At 41.8% G+C, this 24,007-nt stretch overlaps 2 protein-coding genes across 5 annotated transcripts in view; one reads left to right on the top strand and one right to left on the bottom strand.

Annotated features, from left to right (window-relative positions):
• chm (CHM Rab escort protein) overlaps positions 1–5,766 on the bottom strand; it is a 36,600-nt gene extending 30,834 nt beyond the window's left edge. For all 3 annotated transcript variants that reach the window (XM_039005916.1, XM_039005917.1, XM_039005918.1), the window contains exon 1: positions 5,687–5,766. In XM_039005916.1, the coding sequence (XP_038861844.1) occupies positions 5,687–5,738 (52 nt within the window). In that variant the 5' untranslated portion in view covers positions 5,739–5,766. The remainder of the gene's footprint in view (positions 1–5,686) is intronic.
• Positions 5,767–13,842: 8,076 nt separating this feature from the next.
• The window catches only part of LOC120057336 (dachshund homolog 2-like), a 128,580-nt gene continuing 118,415 nt past the window's right edge, over positions 13,843–24,007 (top strand). For both annotated transcript variants that reach the window (XM_039005915.1, XM_039005914.1), the window contains exon 1: positions 13,843–14,469. In XM_039005915.1, coding sequence (XP_038861843.1) covers positions 13,988–14,469 — 482 coding nt within the window. In that variant the 5' untranslated portion in view covers positions 13,843–13,987. The remainder of the gene's footprint in view (positions 14,470–24,007) is intronic.

The following is a 24,007-nucleotide window of genomic DNA, read 5'->3' as shown; positions in this document are numbered from 1 at the left end:
GGCCCATCTTGTTTTAACATCCAGCTTACAACACAAGAAGATGATGACCCAGTGACTTGAATCGCCATTGTGTTTTGTGTTTGGGACGTTCCGTGTAATTTCTGCCAACCATGACACTCACCATCTCAGATTGCTCTGAAAATAAGATAAGCATTCCGGGAAACATTATTTTACTGAAATATCATTTGATCTCTGACAAATGAAGCTAATTGATTGCATCCCAAATTGGCCATTTTAAATGTATAGGATTCATATAATATTAAATAATTATAGTACCTAAGATCTGATTTGGACCAAACTTTTTTTTCAAACAATGAGTAAGACATGAGGAATCCAATGAAGTGGTCAGAAGCTACCCACGAATCCCCCACACACCACGCCAATCCCACCCCCAACAACCAGTATATAGTTTCAGTTTTCCATGTCTGACAAGTAGTATGGCGCTGCGGCTCGGGAGTATTGTTTCTTCATCCTATGCAATGTATTCTCAGTGAATAATTTTTTATCGTTTTTCCCCCCCCGTTCAGATAAATGAGTCATAGAAGATGTTGGGTTTATGTCCCATCCTATCATCCTGATATAACCAGGTTCTGACCACAAGATGGTGCTGTTCCTGCTATTAGGTGATTATTTTTTTAAGAACCCCCCCCCCCCCGTTTGCTAGGTGGAACTGAGCTACAGTGGCAGTACAGGTGCAATGCTGAAAGGGAGGCACCGTGAGACCCAACACGTTGCTGGCAGCAGTGCAATAAGGGACAGAGGGAGAAAAATCACAGCACTGATTACAGAAATGATTGCAGTTGATATGCAGCCATTGTCAATTGTAGAGGATGCCGGCTTCAATACCCTAATGGCATATCTGGAACCAGAAGATGCCATGTGGAAAAACCGTGATAGCCCTGATGGAGAAATTGTACAATGATTGCTCTGCAAGTACAAAGCACGAGCGCTCAAACACCATATGTGACGTTAACAACAGATTGTAGACATCTATGAACACACTGTGGTACATCACTGCAACGAGCCATCACATTGATGAGAAGTGGGACACGAAGTCCCATGTACTGACAACTGAAAACATGAAGGAGAGGAACACAACAGAGAACCTAAAACTGCATTAATACCATCGTTGTTGAGTGGGTGGGGAAACAGCAATAAAGTGAGCGCTGTCTGGTAAGTAGCCAGGACTGCTGTAGATTGAACTACACTGACCCCTAGCGGTTGTACGCAGCACCATATCTGAATTGTGAATTCGCTGCATTTTTTGGGGGTCACACCCCTAGTTTCAAATGCTAACTTTTTAGCATTTGTGGCACAAATGCAATGCAATCCAATGCTGGATGCTCTGGTGAAGGCATAACTGCCGAAACACATTAGCCTGCCAGGCCAAAAATAAAAAGGTGAAATGAGGTGACGTCTTTTTGTAATTTCATTTCCATTTTGTGACACAAATGCTAAAAAGTTAGCATTTGAAACATTGCCCAACAAAACCAAAGCATGCATTGCTGTCATAACTCAAACTGGAAACCAATATGTTATTTTGTATTTTGGGTGAACTATCCCTTTAACATCGAGAATTCTTCAAACTCTTACCATCTAGTGGTCAGAACCTGGCACTATCAGGATGTAATGTCTATGAACAGGGGAAAAAACGTCACAAAATCCACGGAGAATACATTAGATAGGATAAACAATACTTTGAGCTGCAGCTCCATACTACTTGTCAGACATAGAGAACTGATACTGTATACTGGTTGTTGGGGTGGGATTGTGGTAGGGGGTCCATGGTCAAAAGACAACCCTTTCTTTGGATTCCGCATGTCATACTCATTGTTAGAAAAAAAGTTGGGTACAAATCAGATGTTAGGTACTATAATTATTTAATATTTTATGAATCCTATTAATTTTAGTTTTTTTAAGCCAATTTGGGTGCATTCAATTAGTTTAATTTCTCAGAGATCAAATTATATTTAAACAAAATAATGCTGCGGGAATGCTAATCTTATCTGTTTCTAACAACAAACGATTTCAGAACAATCTGAGACTGTGGTGTGTCAAAATCGACTCGTTTGTTATTTTACCAGACAATTTGCTGTTGTTTTAAACCTGACGGCAAAGCAAGAAGTCTAAGCGCAAGTCAGAGATGTGTCAACTAGTAAAGCTGGTGATTGTTGGCTCTGTTCCATAATCACATGTCCTGCTAATGGAGGCCCTTCATGGCAGTGACTGGAGGTCCTACCAAGATGGATAGTTACATTAACACAACAGCAGGGAACGGCTCAGCAAGATGCCGCCTCCGTTTGCTTTATTGCCTCTCTATTAAGACTCTGCACAAGACCAGTTCCACTATGAGAACGGGAATAATTGTGAATCTCTGTCACGGCTGTCCCGGGAACACAATCGATTTGCCATGATACCATTCCACTTAGGCTAGCTAGTAGAACGTCCTTGTAGGTTTTACCTGTGCTGACTTGCTACCTCCCATCCAGCTGACTTGGCTGTAGTCGAACGTTTCAAAAATAAAGGTCCCGTGTGGCTCAGTTGGTAGAGAATGGCGCTTGCAACGCCAGGCTTGTGGGTTCGATTCCCACGGAGGACCAGCGCAAAAACAAAAAGTCTGAAAACGTATGCACTCACTACTGTGGATACACTCACTAGTCTGGATAAGAGCGTATGTTAAGCAAATAAAATGTAAAACATAGGCTATTTAAGGGATATTAATCTAACGACTGGACAAAAGATCTGCAATGGCCCAGGGGTGCTATGCTGATGAAAATGATTTCAAGGTCAAATTATTTCAATTACAAAAACAAATGGACAAAATATTTGTAAAGCAGAGAATTGGGCCTACAAATGGCTAGACCCCCTTTAAGAGACTTTCACACATCAAACTCGCAGATGCCCAAAAGAGAACTCTCCACGTAGACCAGAGGTCCCCTGTGCCACCCCCTGGTGAGCGTCAGATGTGTGTGAACAGGGGACTGACGGGGTGCAACCAACAGGAACACCCTGCCTCACACAGGTGAAGGGCCAGCAGATGGATAACAGGTGTCATTAGGGGGCCACTATATTCATAAACAACTGTTCCTTGTCCACGGCCACCTATTGCACACAGACCCAACACAAAGACAGAGGCTGGGGAACCTGGGAAAAAAATGCTTGTCTGACCAACCTTGACACAGAACACTGCCTGCACAGAAATAGACTGGGTCATCAGTGCAGTGTTGTCACCCACAGTATGGGGACCAGCTGGCTTCAAGTTTTGCACCAGCAAAACCAGAAGTGGGCCAGAGATATTCAATTTGCACACCATCAATCATAGTGCTGAATTATAGCAATAGGCATCTGAGCTGTCATTTTTAATATTTATTTTCCTCCTCCATTGCATAGTGAATCCCAGCACTGGTGAGCTCCTACAGTGGATCCCCTGCTGGCATCAGTTCTATGCGTTGTACCAGGTCTGTGCATGGACTGATTTCTGAACATAATGAATCAGAACACCTGTATCCTTTCCTGTGCTATTACTGGGGCTAGATTCTTATTGGTAAGCCCAGGTTATCATTCTGAATGAAGACAAACCATTGCATTGTCTTGCCAAAACATTGAATGAAACCAGTGCTGGGGATTCATCAAAGAGTAGGCCAACTAGCCTATAGTGAATTACAGTGGAGGCTGCTGAGGGGAGGACGACTCATAATAATGGCTGGAATGGAGTGGTATCAAGTCAACCACATGGTCAACCACAAGTCAACCACATGTATTTGATGTGTTTGACTCCATTCCAGCCACTATTATGAGCCGTCCTCCCCTCAGCAGCCTCCACTGGTGAGTTAAAATGTAGCCTAAGATCAACCCAGTGATGTGAACGGAGTTATTACATATCATTACTAACACCGTTTGGGAGTAATTGATTACATGTAATCAGTGACATGTAATCTGATTACAATAAAACTGTAACTAATCAGTTACGTAACCAGCAAAAATATTGTAATCGGATTACAGATACTTTTGAAAAACTAGTTGATTACTTTTCGGATTACTTTTAATTTTTGAATGGATGTTTTAGAAAAATACACTATGACACCTTTCTGTTTACTCAATGACATTCAATTCAGCATTAAAAAAAGCTGCAAGTTTGTTCCACCTGAGTGAGTCTGTCCACAAGTCAGAAACCATGATGACACAACAAATTTGTTTGTTCGATAATTTTTGTCTTCTTTTAATGTCCTTAAAAGGCATCTGCATACCAAGTTATGTTTGCTCCTAACAGAACTCCTCTAGGTGAAGTGAACGCCTGTGCCTTGCATACTCCCTTAAACGACATGCGCTTGAAAAACAAGAAAAAAAGCGGCAATTATGTCCCTCTTGAGATGCCGTAGCCAGTATACATTTCCTCAAAATAGTACAAATTAATCTAAGATAACTATGACGTTTGGGGTAGTATTTCTCAAGTGAAAAAAATTGCATGAAAATGAGTTCTCTCACTGAATGACAACAAACACTTAATTGAAGAATCCATACTGTTGACCAAGGGGTATAGACTTCAGCTACCGAACTTTGGCTTGTCTCAAGACATGTTTTGTGTGCGCATTAACAGACGAAAAAAGATAATATGATGGGAAGCATGCAGAGACGTCTTAAAGGGAAAATAATCCAAAAGTAACAAAGTAATCAGATTATGTTACTGAGTTTGGTTAATCAAAAAGTTACATTACTGATTACAATTTTGGACAAGTCATGAGTGTGTCATGGATTTGAGAAATAAGCAATTAGAAGTTTTAGTTACAAAATAATTACGTAGAATTACAATTAGCTAGGTGCAGGATGTGTAAATGGCATCACATTAGACTCATCTGTGACTGAACATTTGTTCAAGCAATTTGTATTCTGAAGAACCTGATAATGACATCTTACATTTCTTATCCCGTATTGTCTAGCTAGCATTTATAAACAGGTAGATAGGAAAACATACTGTATGTGGGGGTTGGACACAGACAGTTCTACATTTCACTGGCTAAATATAGGTTTAGCGTTCGCTACCCAACAGTAGCCCAGGCTAGTCACAATGACAGTGCATGCTTCTCTCAACTGAGAGCAGTCAGTTAAGTTAGAGAGATGCCTTTACTAATGCTAGCTAGCTAGCTGTTTGGCTGTATTTACCTTGAGTACCATGTGCAAACGTTGGTTGTTTGAGTTAAAGTTAGTTAGCTAGCTCTTCATATCAAACAGGGACACGATAGCAAGAATTCAGATAGCTGATAGCTAACATTCACACAGATGTTGCCATCAAGGAAGCTGATGACGTTGTCAAAGTTAGCTAACCTTAGCTACTATAGCTATCGATGTTGAACAGCTTAACACACACAAATAAATACATATTTTTTACGCGTTCAGAAAATGACACGAATTGCTAAGTCATTGGTTATAGCTAGCTAGCTGTTTATATTCAAATGGTACAGGTATACATGTTAGATATTCCGTGCTCCTAATTAGCAAGATAACTCGTTAGCTAGCTGCTAACGTCAACAACAAGCTGCTAGCGTTAGCAACCAATGCTATCAGCCATTTCACAGTTTTGGATGAAACCTTTAGACAATATTCTTGCACCCTCCCCAATTTCAGAGGCACAGTTATCAAGAAACAGGTTGAAAGTACACACACTGGCAAACCAACAATAGTTTATTACCTGTCCCGAGTATGATAACATCAAATTCGGATGGTAGGTTGTCTGCAGCCATGGTGAGCACTGTATCATGTGACAGATTAGCTGTGACGTCACATGTACGTACGTGTGTACATACACACACAATGATTAAATAAAAAAGTATCCCATGTGTTTTCTCTTAAATAATAAACATGAGTAATATCATATTAGTAAAGATGTAACTATAAGTAAACTAAAATAGAAACACCATACCGTCAACATCCAATATTCCATAATATAGTAGGCAGTGGGAGATTAAGGTGATAACATAAATAACAACAAGATACACTGCATCAGCACTGATGAACACCTCCAGTGGTCCTAACAACTTTCCATCAATCCCTAATATCTCAGGCATTCATATAGTGTAAGAGGTATCTTAGTTTTGGTCCATGTTTCCCAGGGGACCCTAATTGGTGGGGAACATGTACAACATATAAAAGCATCCCAGACCCACCTGCCCAGATTAGAGTTTGAGGGAGTTCGATTAAACTGAGCTGCGGTGCAGCGGTCTATAGACCAGCCCGTGACATGAACGGGCAAAAGCGGTAAGGGAGGAGCGCCCTTCTCAAATCGAACAGTAATCTATACCGCTCGGTCATGTTGTCAACAATCGTTCAGAAACATACAACATATTTCTTCCATAAAATATGCAGTATGTTGAAATTCTCTAACTAGTTTTCATTGGGAAGGCAGATTGAACATTTTTTATCAAAAGCAATACATTTTGCATGTGAAAACACAGAATCCTATTAATTACTCCACATGCTTAATCTATGTCACTTTTGTTTTGAGCAGACTTCGCGGTCGGCCACGAACGTGGCACCTGGTTCACGCCCGGGAGGCCGCCTGGTTCCAAAGCGAATGCAATCACTTTTCACCCGGTGCAAACTCCTCCCACTGGGGCAACCTGGGCCAGATAATCGCATCCCCTCCTATTGTCCCTGAAGGTGGTCTGTGTGTTTTGTGCTGTGTTGTTACTGTGCAAGTCTACTTCTGAGCCAGGGTAACCATTTTGTGACTATGCTGTTTTGAAGAAATGTTTTTGGTGTGGTTGGATTTTTCTGATAAGGTAGGCTATTTGTATCAGTGCTGATCGACACAATCGACACTGGTCGACACAATCCAAATGTTTATTGCTTTGTAAGTTAGGGCTATGACACTGCAATAAGGTCATTTTGTTTTTCAGTTGGTTTCATGTGTTTGGAGACACCTTTGTGGTCTAAGCAGTCTTAAGGTGATTGTCTTTTGAATGAAGTTGTATTTCTATTCACTGTTTCTTTTTAAAGGCAGTGGGTAACTGTTTTCTCTTTTTTCTTTCATCCTGAAATGATTTGTCACTGCTTTTGATCAGTTGTAAATCAACCAGGAAAGTCTGTGAAAGCATGGTCACACTTTAGTCGCAAGTCAGTTTTTGTAAGCTATAAGAACCCCTTTGTGTATCTTCTTTACTGCTATCCTGTTTTTTAACAAGCAAACCTGAACTATACTTGTTTTTCATATATATATATATATATAAATTATGATTTGCCCAACTAGAGGTATTCCTAAACAAAATGATCAAACTGAGACAGGCTTCTGAGGGATTTGCAATAGTGATGAGAATAAAAAGGCAACATTCTAAAATGGTCAGAATATGATGATGCATATGATCATCTTTGTGCACTGGTAGTTGCTGCATGACCTTCTTCTCCTTCTCCTTCTTCTCCTTCTCATTCTTCTCCTTCTCCTTCTCCTTCTCCTCCTTCTTCTCCTTCTCCTTCTCCTCCTTCTCCTTCTCCTTCTTCTCTTTCTCCTTCTCCTTCTCCTTTTTCTTCTTCTTCTTTACTCAAAGAAATGTTAAAGGTGCATGCCGCCACCTACTGTACTGGAGTATGTGGTCAATCACAGTTCACATTACATTAGGATAAAAAGAAAACTAACACAAACATCTAAATCCATCTGCCTAATTATTTACTACTAAGAAAATTAAAAAGAGCCATACTAACTTCCATCAAACACTCCCCCATTCCAAAAATCCCTTTCAAACCTCCCCAAACCCGTCCAACCTCAATTAACCCATACACATCAATCTTTCCCTCTCTTCACATACTTACAACAATACAACAACACATGCTCCACCGTTTCATCAGGCATACACTCGTCATACACAAGCCTTTCACAGGACGGCAAACCAAATATAATGACGAATTCAGTAAAGAGTAACCTAGGCTCAACCGGGCATACTTCTCCTGGTTGACTACTGTAGATGGTATATCCCACTAGCCACGTTTGCCAAGAGCTGGCATCACTACTGTCAACGGCAGAACATGGCTATGACCCGATTCTGCATATAAGAACTGTTTCAGCCAACGGACAAAACTGGACTGGACTCAGGTAAAGTATATATTTGTAAAGATTTTCATCATTATCTTTCTTTCCTTTCTCCATCTCAGCCAGAATGAGGTAAGCTTCACAAACGTCCGGTGCTTGACTGCTGCTTAGCCTGCAATCCTGTTAATGTATGCTGTAAAACTTCAGTGGGTTGGGCTGATTGCTTGTTGAGTGATGTGCTGGTTGTAAAGGTAATGATGGATTGAGTGTTGTTTCGAAAACGAACATGCATTTAAAAGAGTTATTATGAGGGTTGTAATTTCCCTTTAAATGCAGTTTAAATGAATGCACACCGTGTCTATTTCCTGGTTTAATACATTGAAAGGACAAGAGGTCAAACTAACCTGATGATATAAGCTGCATTTGGCATACAGTTAGCTAGGAGCAGTAGTACACAGTAGTATACATTACCCACGGCATAGGCGTCAATTCAAGGTATATTCCACGTTAATTCAATGTAATTTAATTGAAATCACATGGAACAAACATTGATTCAACCAGTGCGCGCCCAGTGGGTAGTTTGACCATTTGGATTCATTATCATCGGTTGCCTTTTGTGGTTTTAAGTGGTTTCTAAAAGCCCTGCAGTTAACAAATAACCAGACTTGAGGGTACTTCTCAAAACATTGTTTATTTCACGAGTAGAGGTCATCTCCATGTTCATTATTTCATTCAAGTGAGTCATGGGTTTTAAATGATTGACATTTTTAATTACACTGATAGGACACTTGTTATGTCACAAAAGCATGAGATGCATCATGCGTTCCAGACCCAGACAATATACTTGTCTCAAGTGCTGTTCAACATTTTGGCCAGCAGCTATTTGTTTGTGCTAACCAGGCATGGTGCTGTAGAAACTTCACTAACTTTTGTTCCCATCCCATATAAGGTTTTGGGCAGTAACCTACTATGTCACCAAGCAGAGAGGGGTCCTCGAGAATATTGAGACTTGCTCATTAGGTAGTGTTTGCAGCTACCCCTGTTGTTTGCTGGGCCAAGCTATGCAGACAGGTGTTTATTGGTTTAGAGGAATCATCAATTGATCATCACCGGTCTCCTTTTCAAAAATCTCATATAACTTAAAACAGCCCTGACAGATGGCTGAAAACAAGCAGTTTTTTCCCCCTCTTTTCCCTATTAAATTTGAACCGCAGTGTTGAAGCTTTTAACAGGAGTGTTTGTCTCAAGTTTTGTGATGCAGGGGTGTCTTGGTGTCACTTGCTTACTCTCACGGGATATGCTTCTTTTTTAATCCAAGTAAAATTAAAAGAAAAAACCTGTGTGGTTTGAAATGGTTGGAACAGTTTCATCCTGTGCCATTTAGGGGTATGTTCATAGGCGGTTTTCCTGGCTGTCTTACAAACGATCATCAATGCAGCAAGCACTGCCTTGCTTTCTGAGAAAATCAAGAACTCTTTATCTTCCAAGTACCCACACCTTTCCCTGTTCACTTCTATGTGTTCCGCTTCCTTTGATTGTTGCTTCAGAGAACCGTTAGAGATGTAGCTAACTCTTTATCATGGCTCATGCATTTTAAAGAGTCCCTGATTGGCTCTGTTTCATTCTAGCAGTGGATTATTTGGAGGGGGGGGGGGGGGGGGGGGGGGGGGGGGGGGGGGGGGTGGGGGGGGGGGGGGTGGGGGGGGGGGGGGGGGGAGTATAAAGGTTTCTTAGGCCATTCGTCCTCCTGTTCCTTCTACTTGAAGGGATATGATATGGAGAACCATGAAGTTAACCAGAGCAGTGCAACTTGACAGGTGTTGAGGGTGCTGTGAATAGTGGTATAGTCAATGAAAGAGAATTGGATTTCAAGTTCTCTCAGAACTGGACTGACAACCAAGTGGAATCATATGATTAAGGGCTGTGGTTATATGTAAATACTGAAAATGCAACCAGTATTCCAAGGGCTTATTCAAAGATTTGGCTTGAATTCTATCAGCTCTGATAAAGCTGAACTTTTTGTTCTTCTTCCTTTTCAACTTGGGGAAAATAAAATATGGGGGAACAACTTACAATTAATACATCAAATGAACACACAGAAAAATATAAATAAATGTAATTACAATGTGATTACGAATATAGCAAGATGACTTTCAAGATGTCAAAATGGTTGTGACAAGTATTCAGGCTCAATGATTCAGCTTTATAGACCAAACCACATCCCAAGGCAGAGAATAGATTGGCGGTCTTACTTCAGGGATCAGTCACCCTTCATTTGGCAGCAAGCATAGCGGAAGTGTCATTATATCATCAATGTGGGCCTTCTTGAAAAAATGAAGCATGGCACCCACACTCAAGTAACAAGCTTGTCCTTTTAAGTAGAATTAAGGAGCGATATTTTATTTAAATTAAGAGTCCATCAGCTTTTTGGCACATGTCACAGCCCAAATGGATTACTTGACTCCTGTAACATTCAATCCAGCAAGAGACAAGAAAGTGTAATGAATTTAAAACGCTGTAATGGGCATGAATATCTATCACAAGTGACAGTAAAATTAGGAAAACATTCAATTACAATCACCAGTAATATATTGTTGTTATTGATTTGTGTGATGCTTGCATTACGAAAAACATTTCATTATTCTGAAGGGAGACAGTGTTCTGTATCTGGCCTCACTGCAATATTTCACATTACAATAACTCTAAGGAAGGACGTAAAATTGAGATGAGGCAGTCATTCTCTCTCTCTCTCTCTCTCTCTCTCTCTCTCTCTCTCTCTCTCTCTCCCTCCTTTTCTCCGTCGCCTGTCTTTCACACAACTGCTTTGTCTACAGTCTGCATGGTGCATAGACTATAATGTCAAGCATACAGGAGTGGATGTACAGTATTCTTCCCACAGCAACCAAGTACAATTGTCATCCACTGAAGGAACTTTATAGGGATTTATGATTTGTCCACATTCATTCCAGTGTATTCTACGTGTAGTCACAGTACATTTAGCAGTATTAATTCTTGCCGTTTTTGTCATGTCAAAGAATGCGTAACAAAATATGTCTGAATGCAAAATGATTCTGAGAAAGAATGTCAGTGACAAATTATTTGGATCAATCATTGACGAGCAACATGAAGGTTGTGGGATTTTAAGATGGTAACCACTTTTTAAGCACAACATATTCAAACAAATTGTTATTGATATCCTAATGTCAACCCTCTTTTTTGTCGTTGTCACAAGAATGCTAAACTGTATATTTTTTGTATGATACAAATTCCAAAAATGGTCAAATGTTTAGGATTAAACGCGTTGGCAGAACGACAGTTGATATTAAAAAATAGATTTTCTCACAGTTGATATCACCAGGCTGTTCAGTGTCAGAACAACTCAAAATCTGAAAAACTGGGAAATAAGTGCTCTTTAACCAGTTTGAGAGCCTGCCCTTAAAAGAGGAGATTACTCTGTACAATATTCCAATACAGCAGTCCATCACTGTGTGCTGAGAGGGTGGGAGGGCATCATTATATACATTTACTCTATGAGGAATGAGTTGTCACTTTGCATAGAGGGGGAGACATTAAGCCGCTGCTCAGGGAGTGGTTTGAGGCTGGAGCTGGTAGCTTTGCTAGCTGGCTGGCTATGCTAATCAGGCAATCATTAAGATTAAATAGAAGATGAAGGAGCAAGGTGCAATTGAAACCCAGGTAAAATATGTTTCTAATTTCCAGATTGCTACCTAGCTTTTTAATTTAACCAGGTACTTGCAAAAAAAATTGCATGGCATTTAAGCACTCATTACAATATTAATCTTCCCTACTAGAACAGAAGAGCCCAAAGGTTAAGTATTATTCCTGTATTAATTTCTCAGACTTTTTTTTTAACCAACATGAAGATTTTCATTTGAAATACTGCCATCTGCCTGAGAATAGGTCCAGGTGTGCCAGTGCCTTAGTTATTTGTAACATGTTCCGTATTAGTGAGGTCAAACTAAAAAAAATGTATTCAGTAGCCTAACATGAAACCAACAAGTCTGTATGGTCCCTGGTTATGATTATTGAGGTGAGGTGTAGCCTAAGTGAAATGCAATGTGTGGCATAATAGTTTTGACCAGGGCCATACCACTCACTATAAACGAATATATGTTTTTACCTAATACAATGTAACCCCGTGGTTACATTGTGGCAGTTGTGTGGATAATCTGTGTCCTTAATTTGGCCCTGGCAGGACTGCAGTGAGGGCATCTGGCCTCTGGATAGGCGCCTGTGTTACTGTATCAGAATGTATCCACCGAAACCACACTGGGGCTCAATAGGCAAAGGCACACGCATGGTTTAAAGTGACAGTATATTTTGGTATTTTTAGTATTTAGTATTGAGGTATTTTTATTAGGATCCCCATTAGCTGTTGCAAAAGCAGCAGCTACTCTTCCTGGGGTCCACACAAAACATGAACCATAATACAGAATGACATAATACAGAACATCAATAGACAAGAACAGCTCAAGGACAGAACTACATGCATTTTTTAAAAAGGCACGCTTAGCCGACATTTCAATGCATACACACAAACTATCTAGGCCAAATAGGGGAGAGGTATTGTGCCGCGAGGTGTTGCTTTATCTGTTTTTTTAAAACCAGGTTTGCTGTTTATTTGAGCAATGTGAGATGGAAGGAAGTTCCATGCAATAATGGCTCGATATAATACTGTACGCTTTCTTGAATTTGCTCTGGAATTGGGGACTGTGATAATACACTACTGGTGATCAAGTTAAGGTGAAAGGACTGTTTAGACAGCTAGTAAATAATAGGCTATTGATATGTGGGCAAGTTGTTTGAAAGCAAATAAATGACCAAAGATGTCATAGATTGTATCAAATTGATTCAAAAAAACAAACATAAACATGTAAATGTATCAACTTGTTCATTTCTCTGCATGGGAGTTTATGTATTTGGAGTTTTGTACCACAGCTTTGTTACCTTTCAACTTTTTTTGCAATCAAGTATTATCCACACATTGGTTATTTTTTTCTGTTGCTTTTTGTTGAACAGATAAGCAGGCGCACATACACACCTATGTCCTCCTATCCTTGATTGAGGAAGCAAGCATCCATGGGAATTGTGTGCCCATAAATGTCAATGATAATAACACCAATGGAACTACTAACTAACTCTGCAGTAACTAGGAGTAACCAGAATAGGTCTTCAACCAGAGCCACATGTGAATATATAAAATAAATATAAATATATGTCTCTGTGTTCAACCAGTAGGCCATCCCAAACATTCTACTTCCTATATTCCATTAAGGTTCAGACCTCGTGGTGTTGGCCTTGGTGTGGATATTACTGTAGAAGGGCTAGCCTGCAATAACAATAGCATTTACTTGTATTACAATAATCGTAATCACGATGACTCTAAAGTTAATCCTAATATTAATCCTAATAATCATATTGTATTGTTTACAATAGATCTACATGTAGGACATTATTATAGTACAATAACAATGTAATTCGTGACAATAACGTTTGCCTATCAAACTTAACATGTTTTATGATGTGTACCAATAAGAGTAAAACACTTGAATTCAGGTCTTAATTGTATAGAATGACCCCCAAAAGTCAGAACGAAGTTATTCTCGAGTAACGGGGTGGCTGTCAACAGAAACCAGACCCTCCAACTAGGAGACCTGCCAATCATGCTCTAAGGACCAATAGGATGCTCGCGCGTAAGCTGGTGTGCTCCTCGTTGGTGGTTGGAGCTGCCACTCGAGTTCTCAGTGGGCTGGCTAATTGAAACAGTGAATCAGATGGTTCTCATTCTAGCCACCGCACTTGTGAGATAGGTAGTTAGTTGCCCATTGCCGACTATCCGACGGGAGCGAGAGTGCATGTGAAACAGCGAGAGAAAAGAGTGAGCGAGAAGTAGAAACAAAACGTAAAGGGTGAGACAGAGAGTGAGGAAAATAAGAAACTTAAGAAACTATGGCCGTGTCAGCAACTCCGCCGGTGCTTTCCCCAACATCTAATCCGGGGGCTGGCAGTTTATTCCGCTCCGATCCGCTGTATACAAGCCCGGCCGAGTCCCCGAGATTGACAAGCAGCTTGATCAACTCTTTCATCAGCAGCGGAGGAGGCGGTGGAGGAGGAAATGGAAACGGCACAAGCGGCAATAACGAGTGCAAAGTGGTTGAGGTGCACGGGGTCAAGGTAGCCTCGTTCAACGTGGACGGTCAAGAACTCATCTGCCTGCCGCAGGTCTTCGACCTCTTCCTGAAACATCTGGTCGGGGGTCTGCACACCGTCTACACCAAGCTGAAGCGGCTGGATATATGCCCCGTCGTGTGCACGGTTGAGCAGGTCCGGATTCTGCGGGGGCTTGGGGCTATTCAGCCTGGGGTGAATCGCTGCAAACTCATCACCCGCAAGGACTTCGAAGCGCTCTACAACGACTGCACCAATGCCAGGTTAGTTGCATGTGTTTCGGTCACTTCATTTCTCAATTACCCGTTTCACTCCAATACCCCGAAAGCAGAGCATACACATTTGAATGTTCCCTGCGCTGAAATAAATAAATAATACATGAATGAGAAAAATGATAGTTAGGATGCTATATTATTACTAAACATCAAAGTATTGTGCAAAGTTAGTTCAGTGACAACTTCTGTACCACTTCACTCTCTCTTTCTCTCAAAGACACACACACACACACACACACACACACGCACACACACACACACACACACACACACACACACACACACACACACACACACACACACACACACACACACACACACACACACACACACACACACACAACTATCTATCTATCTATATAAGTATAGGCTACAATTGTTCCTTATCCATTTTATAGACAGAAAAGTATGAGCAAAGTAGTTTAGCTGTTCATAACTTCGACCTTCCCCCACACACACCTATCAGCCATCCACCTAAAAGCAAACACGTTTATCCCCCCCCCCCCCCCCCCCAAGCAGCAGCTCATTGATGAATAATTTATGCCAAGCACTAGATCATGTATTTTCCACATTATTTTGAAAAGAGGAAAATAACTTTGAATTCTATAGCACCTCTTCTAATTCTGTAGAACTCAACATGATTTTTCAGAATAAGAATAGTTGGCATAGTGTTTAGTCTACATTCGGGAATATGTTCCTTTCACTGTCCCATAAAGAATATTCTGTTGTCAAACTGGTGTAGCCTACTTTTGTCACCTTCAGTGTGCTGTGACATACTTTTCTGATAAAGCTTCATTTGTACACAAACATGGCAACGTTAAGCCTACTGCATGACTGTCCATTTAGAATATTGATTGGGACTTTCAGCGAGACGAATTGTACTCTTATAGTTTGTTAAAGAAAGTCTCACTATTCTTGATAACCGCAATTCCAGCGTCTTTCAAGAGCAGTAGATGAAAGGTTGTCGTATCTAAAAATCCAGCTCCTTCAGTTCAAATCCTCAAATCTAACCGGCTGTGAGTTTATATGAATACTTTACATATCATTGCCATGAGCAGCCACACATTTGTGTCCGCTTCTCCGTTGCTAAATGACTATAAATTAAACGGACATTTGTCTCTCTCCATTAGGCCCACTACCAGTGAGAAAATAGAAACACAAGTAAGGACGATGAGAGAAGTTTAATATGTGGATTTCACCTAATGAGGCTGGCTACACTTGTCATTTGGTCGCTTTATAATCATTCATGCATGAATATTGACTTACAGCATGGTGACGCACGGATGTGTCTTTTATTTCTGTCACTGAATAATAAATACATATTTCTGTGTCAGTTAAAGCAGGACAAACCACGCAAAAAAAAGATGTGTTTTTTTTAGGCATCTCTCCTCTCCCTTTCCCCTCCAATTGATCTTCAACCCGCGCACCCGTGCTGGCTGCGGCTGCAGATGTTGCTTGTGTGTTTAATAAATCAATGGGACAGATCTGAATGAATCACCTCGGATAGATTCTCTGCTTGGTTTGATGTCTAGATGTTATTCTTAGCTTGTTATCATGACAGATACATTAGTGTTCGCATACAATGTCAGTGGAGGAAAATAACAAAAAGGGACCAGTGCCCTCTTTCCCGAACCTCAGGTTTTTTTTGTTGCTTCATTGTCTAGTTGAACATAATTGCAACTTTTTTTCTCTCCAGCGCAGCTCCCCCGGCTACAGCGACAATAGGGCATGTTGATTATGCACGACGTAAAAGAGGAGGCTGACAATTCAATACAAAGACAGGATTTTCACATGTGAAAATAAACATGACAAAAAGTTATCTTGATAAGAAGCTGGACCCTCCTATGCGCGTCAGGGTTGCTTGTTAAGACAAGGCACAACTGATGATTGGAATTTAATAACGATAGAAGAAGAAGAATATAGGCTATTAATAATAAATCAAATGACTAATACATTTGTAGAAAAGTGTTCATATTGTGTGTCCCGCTGTCACAACACACACTGAAGTTATTCACTTGAAAAATCTCAGCAAAAATACCTTATAACAAGTATTATTTTCCAACCATATGATTGAATTTTCTCTTAATTAATTATTTGTCCAAATGTACTTTTTGGCTTGTTTTCTATTTCGCAATTTGTCAACAAATCGTTATATGGCATCTTGACCATGACAGTGAAATCAAATATGCTTCCATTTCTGACGCATTTTCGCGTCATGTGTCAATCGGGTGAGACTTGTCAATTAAGCCAAGGCTGACATATTTTGATGGGAGCGGTATTGATTACAGATAAGGTCGACAACTGTCCAGTAGGAGGAAGCCTATAGGGCAGGCTATTGGCTTCTATTTTTTTGCAGAGAATTATAAGACATTTCAAGGTTTTCAGAGGCTGTCTCTCACTTTGACTGCATCCAAGTTAACTAAAATCAGTATTTGCAAGAGGCTATTTGTCTACTTTATTTGACATACTTTAAAAAGTGAAATGTATGATTTTAAAACGTCGGATTTACCCATACCTGATATAGGCCTACTTTTCAATGAAACATCCAGTTGTCAGGAAAGGAGTTTATGATTGTTGTATGAAGCGCATAGAGAGGATAAAACAATGTGTAAAATATGTCCTCAACAAGAGCTAGGCTCCACACACACACACACACACACACACACACACACACACACACACACACACACACACACACACACACACACACACACACACACACACACACACACACACACACACACACACACACACTTTCAATTGGAGATCTTCTCTGTCGGGGTTATGTTTGGTGAGGAATATTGATGATATTTTGCAGAGCGATCACTGAGAGATGGGGAGAGGCAGAGGGATGGTGGGAGAGGGGGAGGCGGGAAGATGTTAGTATTTCCAGATGGTCAGTTTGGGCAAGATTCGGTAATTAACCTTTTAGCACCCCCCTCCCCATACAATCCTCTGGATCTATTATTAGATTCGACTTTGAGCTAAATCAATCTGTCGCACTCTCATCTACCCACGAGAGAGAGATAGTGGAAGACAGAGAGATATATTTAAATATTAGCCTATTCAATTGCATTATTTTTTATTTTTTTTGGATGACACGTTAACTGGTTTAATAATACACTGCAGTGTGGAAGTTTATAGTGTTGGCTATGTAGCCCTACCGCTCACTTCACAAAGATTGCAGCCACTGACTGGTAATGAAATTGCCTCAGCAATAGGCTGCAAGAGAATTGAATTTGCACCCCGGCCTTGGTGCTTTACAGCTAACCTGCCTGCGCGCGCTCATCGGAACGCTGTTTTTATAGTCAGATTTAAACATCATCCACCGTCCCACCACCAGATGGTTGTAACTAATGTGTGCAAACAGGCCTATCCCGCCTCCTTTTATTTGTGGAAGTGAGGGGAAAGGGAGGGAAAGAAAACGTGTGCATATCCTTGTATTACCCGGCCCGTGGACGCAGGAAGCCTGTGAACGGGAATAGGGGACAGAGTCATCGGGAGATATCAGGACAGTCATCAGAACTTCTCGACAGAACCTTTAGCACTGACACGGGCAATTTGAAAACGGGAAAAATGTTCCAATCAGCAAAGGCAGCACTTAGAGGCCTCCTTTTATGATATCTCAGCTGCAATTGATCTCCGCGTTTTCATTGCGTTCATTATTTATTAAATATAATTTGCAAGCTAAACATAACGCTAAACTAGTTTGCACTTGGGGAATGCACTTAGGAAATTGAATGGAAATTACATTAGAGATGAACATCTGCGCTGTTTTTCCACTCTCTGTTTACGGGCGAGTGTTTCTTCTCTCTCTTAAGGTGTATTGGATTAGCCATTTACTATTTTTTGAACCGAATGCAGATGACTGTGAGGGACAGGAGATCGCTGCTGAGGAGAGAGCAGAGGTCTTTTAAACATTACTCTTCTAAACGAGATGAAATAGGCTCCTCGATGCTCAGTGAGGCATCAACCCATCATCCCTAATCATACATTTTGGTTAGAAATCAATGAAAAGTTAAACTTGAATCATAATTAATGATAAGCTTATCAGTTTTTAGAATGCCAAACGGAATGAGCTTCTTCTTTCCTTATTTTAAGTAATTAATGTAGAAAGTATTGCTTTAATTCCCCGGGATGCCCGGAGGTCAGATCTTACATCGCATAACAAGACAAACGAATGCAATTTAAACATCACACGTCCCAGCTGCACATTCTAACACCACTTAAGGTTTCCTAATCATTTTTTACAGATCTGATTTTCTGCATGATGGTAATCTGTGTGGTTAAATGTGATGGTTTGAATTGATTGGTCAGCTCTATTCTTAATTGAAATAATAGTGTATAAGTAGGCATACGTTGGCCAAACCACTGTCTTTTCCTTTGCTGGTGTCTGTGTTGTGAATCAATACATTCTTTTTGTTTGGTTCTGTAGCCTGGGCCCCACAGTGTCCTAAACTGCATGTTGAAGGACAATAACTTGTGTGTACTCCAGGTTCATTTTCGCCATCTGCCTAAGTTTGTGTGTGTGTGTGTGTGTGTGTGTGTGTGTGTGTGTGTGTGTGTGTGTGTGTGTGTGTGTGTGTGTGTGTGTGTGTGTGTGTGTGTGTGTGTGTGTGTGGAGGTGCGGTTGTCAGTGTGTGTTGGCCAGTCTCACTGGTCCATATGGACAGCTCCTTGCCTGTAGCCTAGCCTTGGGCAGCGGTACCCCCGGTCGAGCGCGCCACCCAAGACACCCCCGTCTCCTCTAATCTCCTCAATCAGCAGTAAGATTGTCACTCTAGCACCACCGCCGCTCCTTAATGTCAGCCATAAATTATACACAGGCTTCTTTTTTAGCTTGATTTTATTACATATCTGCTCCCACTGGCCTTTCTACTTTAAATAATAAATTAACCCCGCTTGATGTGAAGAGTGGCCGCCAAGCGCTGTCAAAGCTCTGCGCTCTGGAGAGACCAGCCTCATGAAATAGTGAATGAGTGCTTTTTGTTTTTCTGTTTAGATGGCATTTAAGCATGGCCCCCCTGTTCATGTCTCTCTTCTGATCATGTATGCATGTGCCTTTGTGTGGTCATGTTGTTGGTTTCTGTGTGTATTTGTGTGTGTGTGTGTGTGTGTGTGTGTGTGTGTGTGTGTGTGTGTGTGTGTGTGTGTGTGTGTGTGTGTGTGTGTGTGTGTGTGTGTGTGTGTGTGTGTGTGTGTGCTGGTGTTTTGATGCCTGACTGCGGGCTCTGAGTGTGTGAGTGTTTTATTTCCGACTGACCGACAGCCAGACAGCTGCCCGGTGCAGGCTGCGGTGGCTCCACTTTCACACACAGGAGACGTGGGCTGTACTGGGCCTACTGAGCCCACTGTTGCTGCAGAGTTACGCAGGACACTCACATTAGTCTAGATAATAGGAAAAAAGTATTCACTGTGTAATGGTTTGGCTGCAGGGCTTCCTGGTAGTCCCCTACTTGACTAATGTAGCTACAGTAATAGTTCAATTATTCCGTTTAAGATATTAGTTGTGTCTGTGAAGACATGCTTAAACTCTCTGGCACCCATTTGAATGGGTATTCTTTTTTTTTTAGGTAATTAAAAGAATTAACGAAATATGATCATTATTATTGGGTTAATTGAGAAAATAATTTAGTCAGACTTCCCCCCCCCCTATGTCCTTTCAAAAAAACTTTTCTGTGAACATTACAACATCCCGACCTTTCCCCATGTGAGATTTATGTCACTCCATTGTAAAAGCAATGGTTGAAATACTTAGATCGTTTTATGACTGGGGTTAGCTTGCCGCGAGTGAGAGAGAAAGAGAGAGAGAGAGAGAGCGTGCGTGTCTGAGTGTGTGCGTGGTGTGTCTGAGAGAACGCTTCCCGAGGTCTTTTAAAACAACCTGTGGCCATGCGATATCTCATGAATGTTGGCGCGCCCCTGTTCCAAGCCACAGCCCTTTAATAACTAGTCCTATGCGTAACCAATGAATTAGAGGCAAAGCAAAGACACATGAGGTCAATTAGGATGGAAAAGTGTTACTACGGTCTACACACATGGACCTCGTGCACTTTTATTGGAGCGTGCTTCAGAAGTAGTAAAGTGTCATAATCATGAGCTGTCACTCATAATATTTTTTTCTGCTACTACGTATATAGTACATGAGTTTCATAATAATGTATATTTTTTAAATTGTAAAATGTTCTTTGTAGTTTTTCCACACAATAAATAGAAGGTGAATGTGCAGTTGAATTGGCCTGGGCCTGAGCCTGCTGACAGTGGAGAGGTGGAGAGCTGAGAGCGTCAGCATTTGTGAGGACTTGATTTGAGATGCATGTGAGAGATATGTCTGTGCCTGTCTGTTTATATGTGCATGTGTTTGTATGTCGATGTGTTTTCATGTGCGTGTGGTGTATGTTGTGTGTGGTGTGTGTTGGAGGGGTGGGGCGGGGGGTAAATGTGACAGATGGAGGAGGCCTGTCAAGTCTCTGGCTGGGGGAGAAATGACATCCACCTTCTCTACCTAATGTAGGAGACCAGAAAAAAACCTGAGCCCACTGGTGTCATTTTGACTTTGGGCAGATCTCCTTCCTGGGCTTAATGACACATCTGCAGCCGGGCTATATTTATTACAGTCATGTAGAATAAAATTGATTGTCTCCTAAAATTAATTTTGGGTTTGCCTCTAGCAGTGCTTTAATGGAGGACACTAGGCTCCGTGCAGGAGTATTGTTTAATCACTTTAATATCACAGCCCCAGGACAGCCGAGATAATTGTACAAACGAACATAGAAATATGTATCTCTAACTTTTATGATTGAATTATGCAAATGACTCATCTCCTGCCCTTCCAAGCACTAATCATCTAATTAGGAGTGATGTTTTAAATGGTTGTTTTTGGATGGGGATATGGGAGAAGCAGGGAGCAGAAAATTGAATGTGACGTTAAAATCGGCACAGTAGTTTGTACCGGGAAAAGCTGGTGTTTTCCTATCCCCCTCTCTCTCTATTGTGTGCTTGGAGTCGTGGGCTCATTAGTGGAGTTTTGTAAGACATTTTACGAGCTTGATACTTAAGACCCTTAATCTTTAATCGTTTTTTTTTTTTTGCAGTTTTGATTAATTGCGTTCCTGCTCAGATTATTTCCTTTGACACAGAGCTGTTGGACGTGCTGGTGTGGGCGCAGACAGACAGAGGCGTGCGGTGCAGTGCTCTGCTGCTGCAACTCAATGCAGTTGAAGAAATGCGAACTAGCGTCCCAATTACACAGATGAATATTTGATGATGTGTTTAGCGGCGTGTGCTCTTTTTCCCCTCCGTGCTTAGCAGCTGGTGGCCCCTAAGCAGCTGACTCTGGGTGTGAGGAAGCTATAATAATAATGGTAGCCACGCAGACTCAGGACAGCAACAGAGCCCCAAAGCTCCGCCTCTGAGTTCTATATATATATATATATATATATAAAAACAGATCATCTGAACAAAACGCAAAAGCCCTGTGCCTCCCTCCCTCTGTGGATCTGTGTTTACATTTGTCTCATGAACCTCTGACATCTGGAGGCAATAACCCAGGGTCCTACCTCCTGTACTGCAGGGCTCCACGTCTCTATTGACGGGGTCACCTGAAGAGCAGCAGCCCCCACGCCCCATCCCACAGAAACACTGTCAGTCTGGCCATGGGAACCCATGGAGAGGACCACGACATGTTTTCAATCAGCGGCAGAATTGAGATCCGATGACTGAATTGTGAATCGTAAATGCCACGGTGACCGCGTCCCTTTTTTCATCTTGATTATTGCTAGGTGTTGCGTCCTCTTCGCCGTCTTGCTCCGTAAGAGCACGTGTGATGTGTTATGTTTGATGTTGACCTGTGACCTTCAGAGAGGAAGTAAGTCATCTCACGTGTGTGTGTGTGTGTGCGTAGCACTGTATGCGTCTACTAAACATACCAATATGGAATAGAAAGACCGATTTGTTGCTCTGATTGACAGTGGACAAAAGTGGTCCGGGAAAACCTGAATCGTGAACACTTCCTGATCCTGCTGATCACCCAAATCACACAGGTGGGGAGAAAGTAGTGTCAGGGGCTAGAATATCGAAAGGACAGAAGGTAAGAATGAAAGAGGGAGGTAGAGAGGGATGGAGGAAGGGAGGAGGAGTGAAAGACGTGCTCGGGGTGCCTCTTTTGGTTCGGGTTAGATCAAGAGTAGCTCTGGGTATGTGATGACATCATTGCCAGTTTTCATGTTCTTGTGGGATCCTTGAGGGATTTATCCTCCCATCTACCCAGAGAAGCCTGGGTCCAATTACTCACTAAGAGTGCCCTGCCTGGGCCGGCCCGGCTGGCCCGGCGAAGACACATGGCTTGATCCATCCGGAAGCCTGTTTCAAAGCACTTCAACCACAACACCAACCACATCTTGAAATTGAACTTAGGAGGCGGATACCCTTCTCCTAAACACACATCTTTAAACATCCTGAAATGTAACCAAAACTTTCCTCAGTGTTTTCCGCTAATGACAGCATTAGTGCCTTGAAGGGAGGAGATACGTCAGTTTGTTATGTGGCGTAGTCTTTGTGGTCAGTGTCCGCTATTGTCTGTGTGGTGACTGAAATGTGACTAAGGGCTTTCAGCTACTGGAGTGATTGCAGGGAGAGATCTTATCTTTTCTCTGTAAGGTGAACCTACTGCACTACTGAACTCCCTGACGCTCCCCACCTCCCACCCAAACAAGAGACTCTTCTATTAAACACCCGACTCCTCTATAACTCCTGCAAAAGGCAACACTGGGCCTAGTCCAATTTGTTTTTTTATCCATCCCTATTTTATTTAAAAGAGTGTTTAGGGGTCTATATGGGCGGCTTAAAGGAAGGCTGTTACGCCGCCTTTTTACTGAGACCCATCCGTCTTCCCCAGAACCACCTCACAACACGCTCTTTTTCTCCCTCCTCTTTGGTGGGGGCCATTACAAGGTAGTGTGCGAGTTTCCATTTGCCTACAGTAAATAGACTGTCGGGTGTCTGTGGGAAATAAATATATCGGGCGGCACTCTTTTAAAAGGCAATGGGGCCGGCGAGGAGAAGCCTTTAAAGCAGAAGGCTGGAGGATTGATTTATCTCCTGCACTGTAATGACTGCAGATGTGGATCTGTTATTCTAGATGAGCAGTGAACTTGATGAGTTGATAACGTGGGCCGGAGCCCAGCCTGCTTTTAATTACCGACCAGGAATGTGTTGGTGCAGGCTGTTGATTTAGAGGTGAGGGTGGCGGGTTCACAGATACACCCCCCCCCCCTTCCCCCCCACTCTCCCTTTCTATTGCGCTGGGTAGGTGACCTTGCCTCTCTCTCTCTTTTGTCTCTTCTTGACAGAGGCAGTTTTTAAATGGCTTCAGTCAGATCAGAGTGGAGCTGAGAGGAAGCGTGTGTCTTTCTGGTTTAGTCAGGAGTAATCTGTCTCTGCTGCATGTCTCCATGCTGCTTCTGTACTGTACCCTTCACGATCTGGTTAAGGTCTCTGTATCAAATCCTTCCAGCGCTCATCTTTT

The sequence above is a fragment of the Salvelinus namaycush genome, chromosome 12 (assembly GCF_016432855.1).
Source record: "Salvelinus namaycush isolate Seneca chromosome 12, SaNama_1.0, whole genome shotgun sequence".
Lineage (NCBI taxonomy): Eukaryota > Metazoa > Chordata > Actinopteri > Salmoniformes > Salmonidae > Salvelinus > Salvelinus namaycush.
This window is presented reverse-complemented; position numbering and strand designations above follow the sequence as displayed.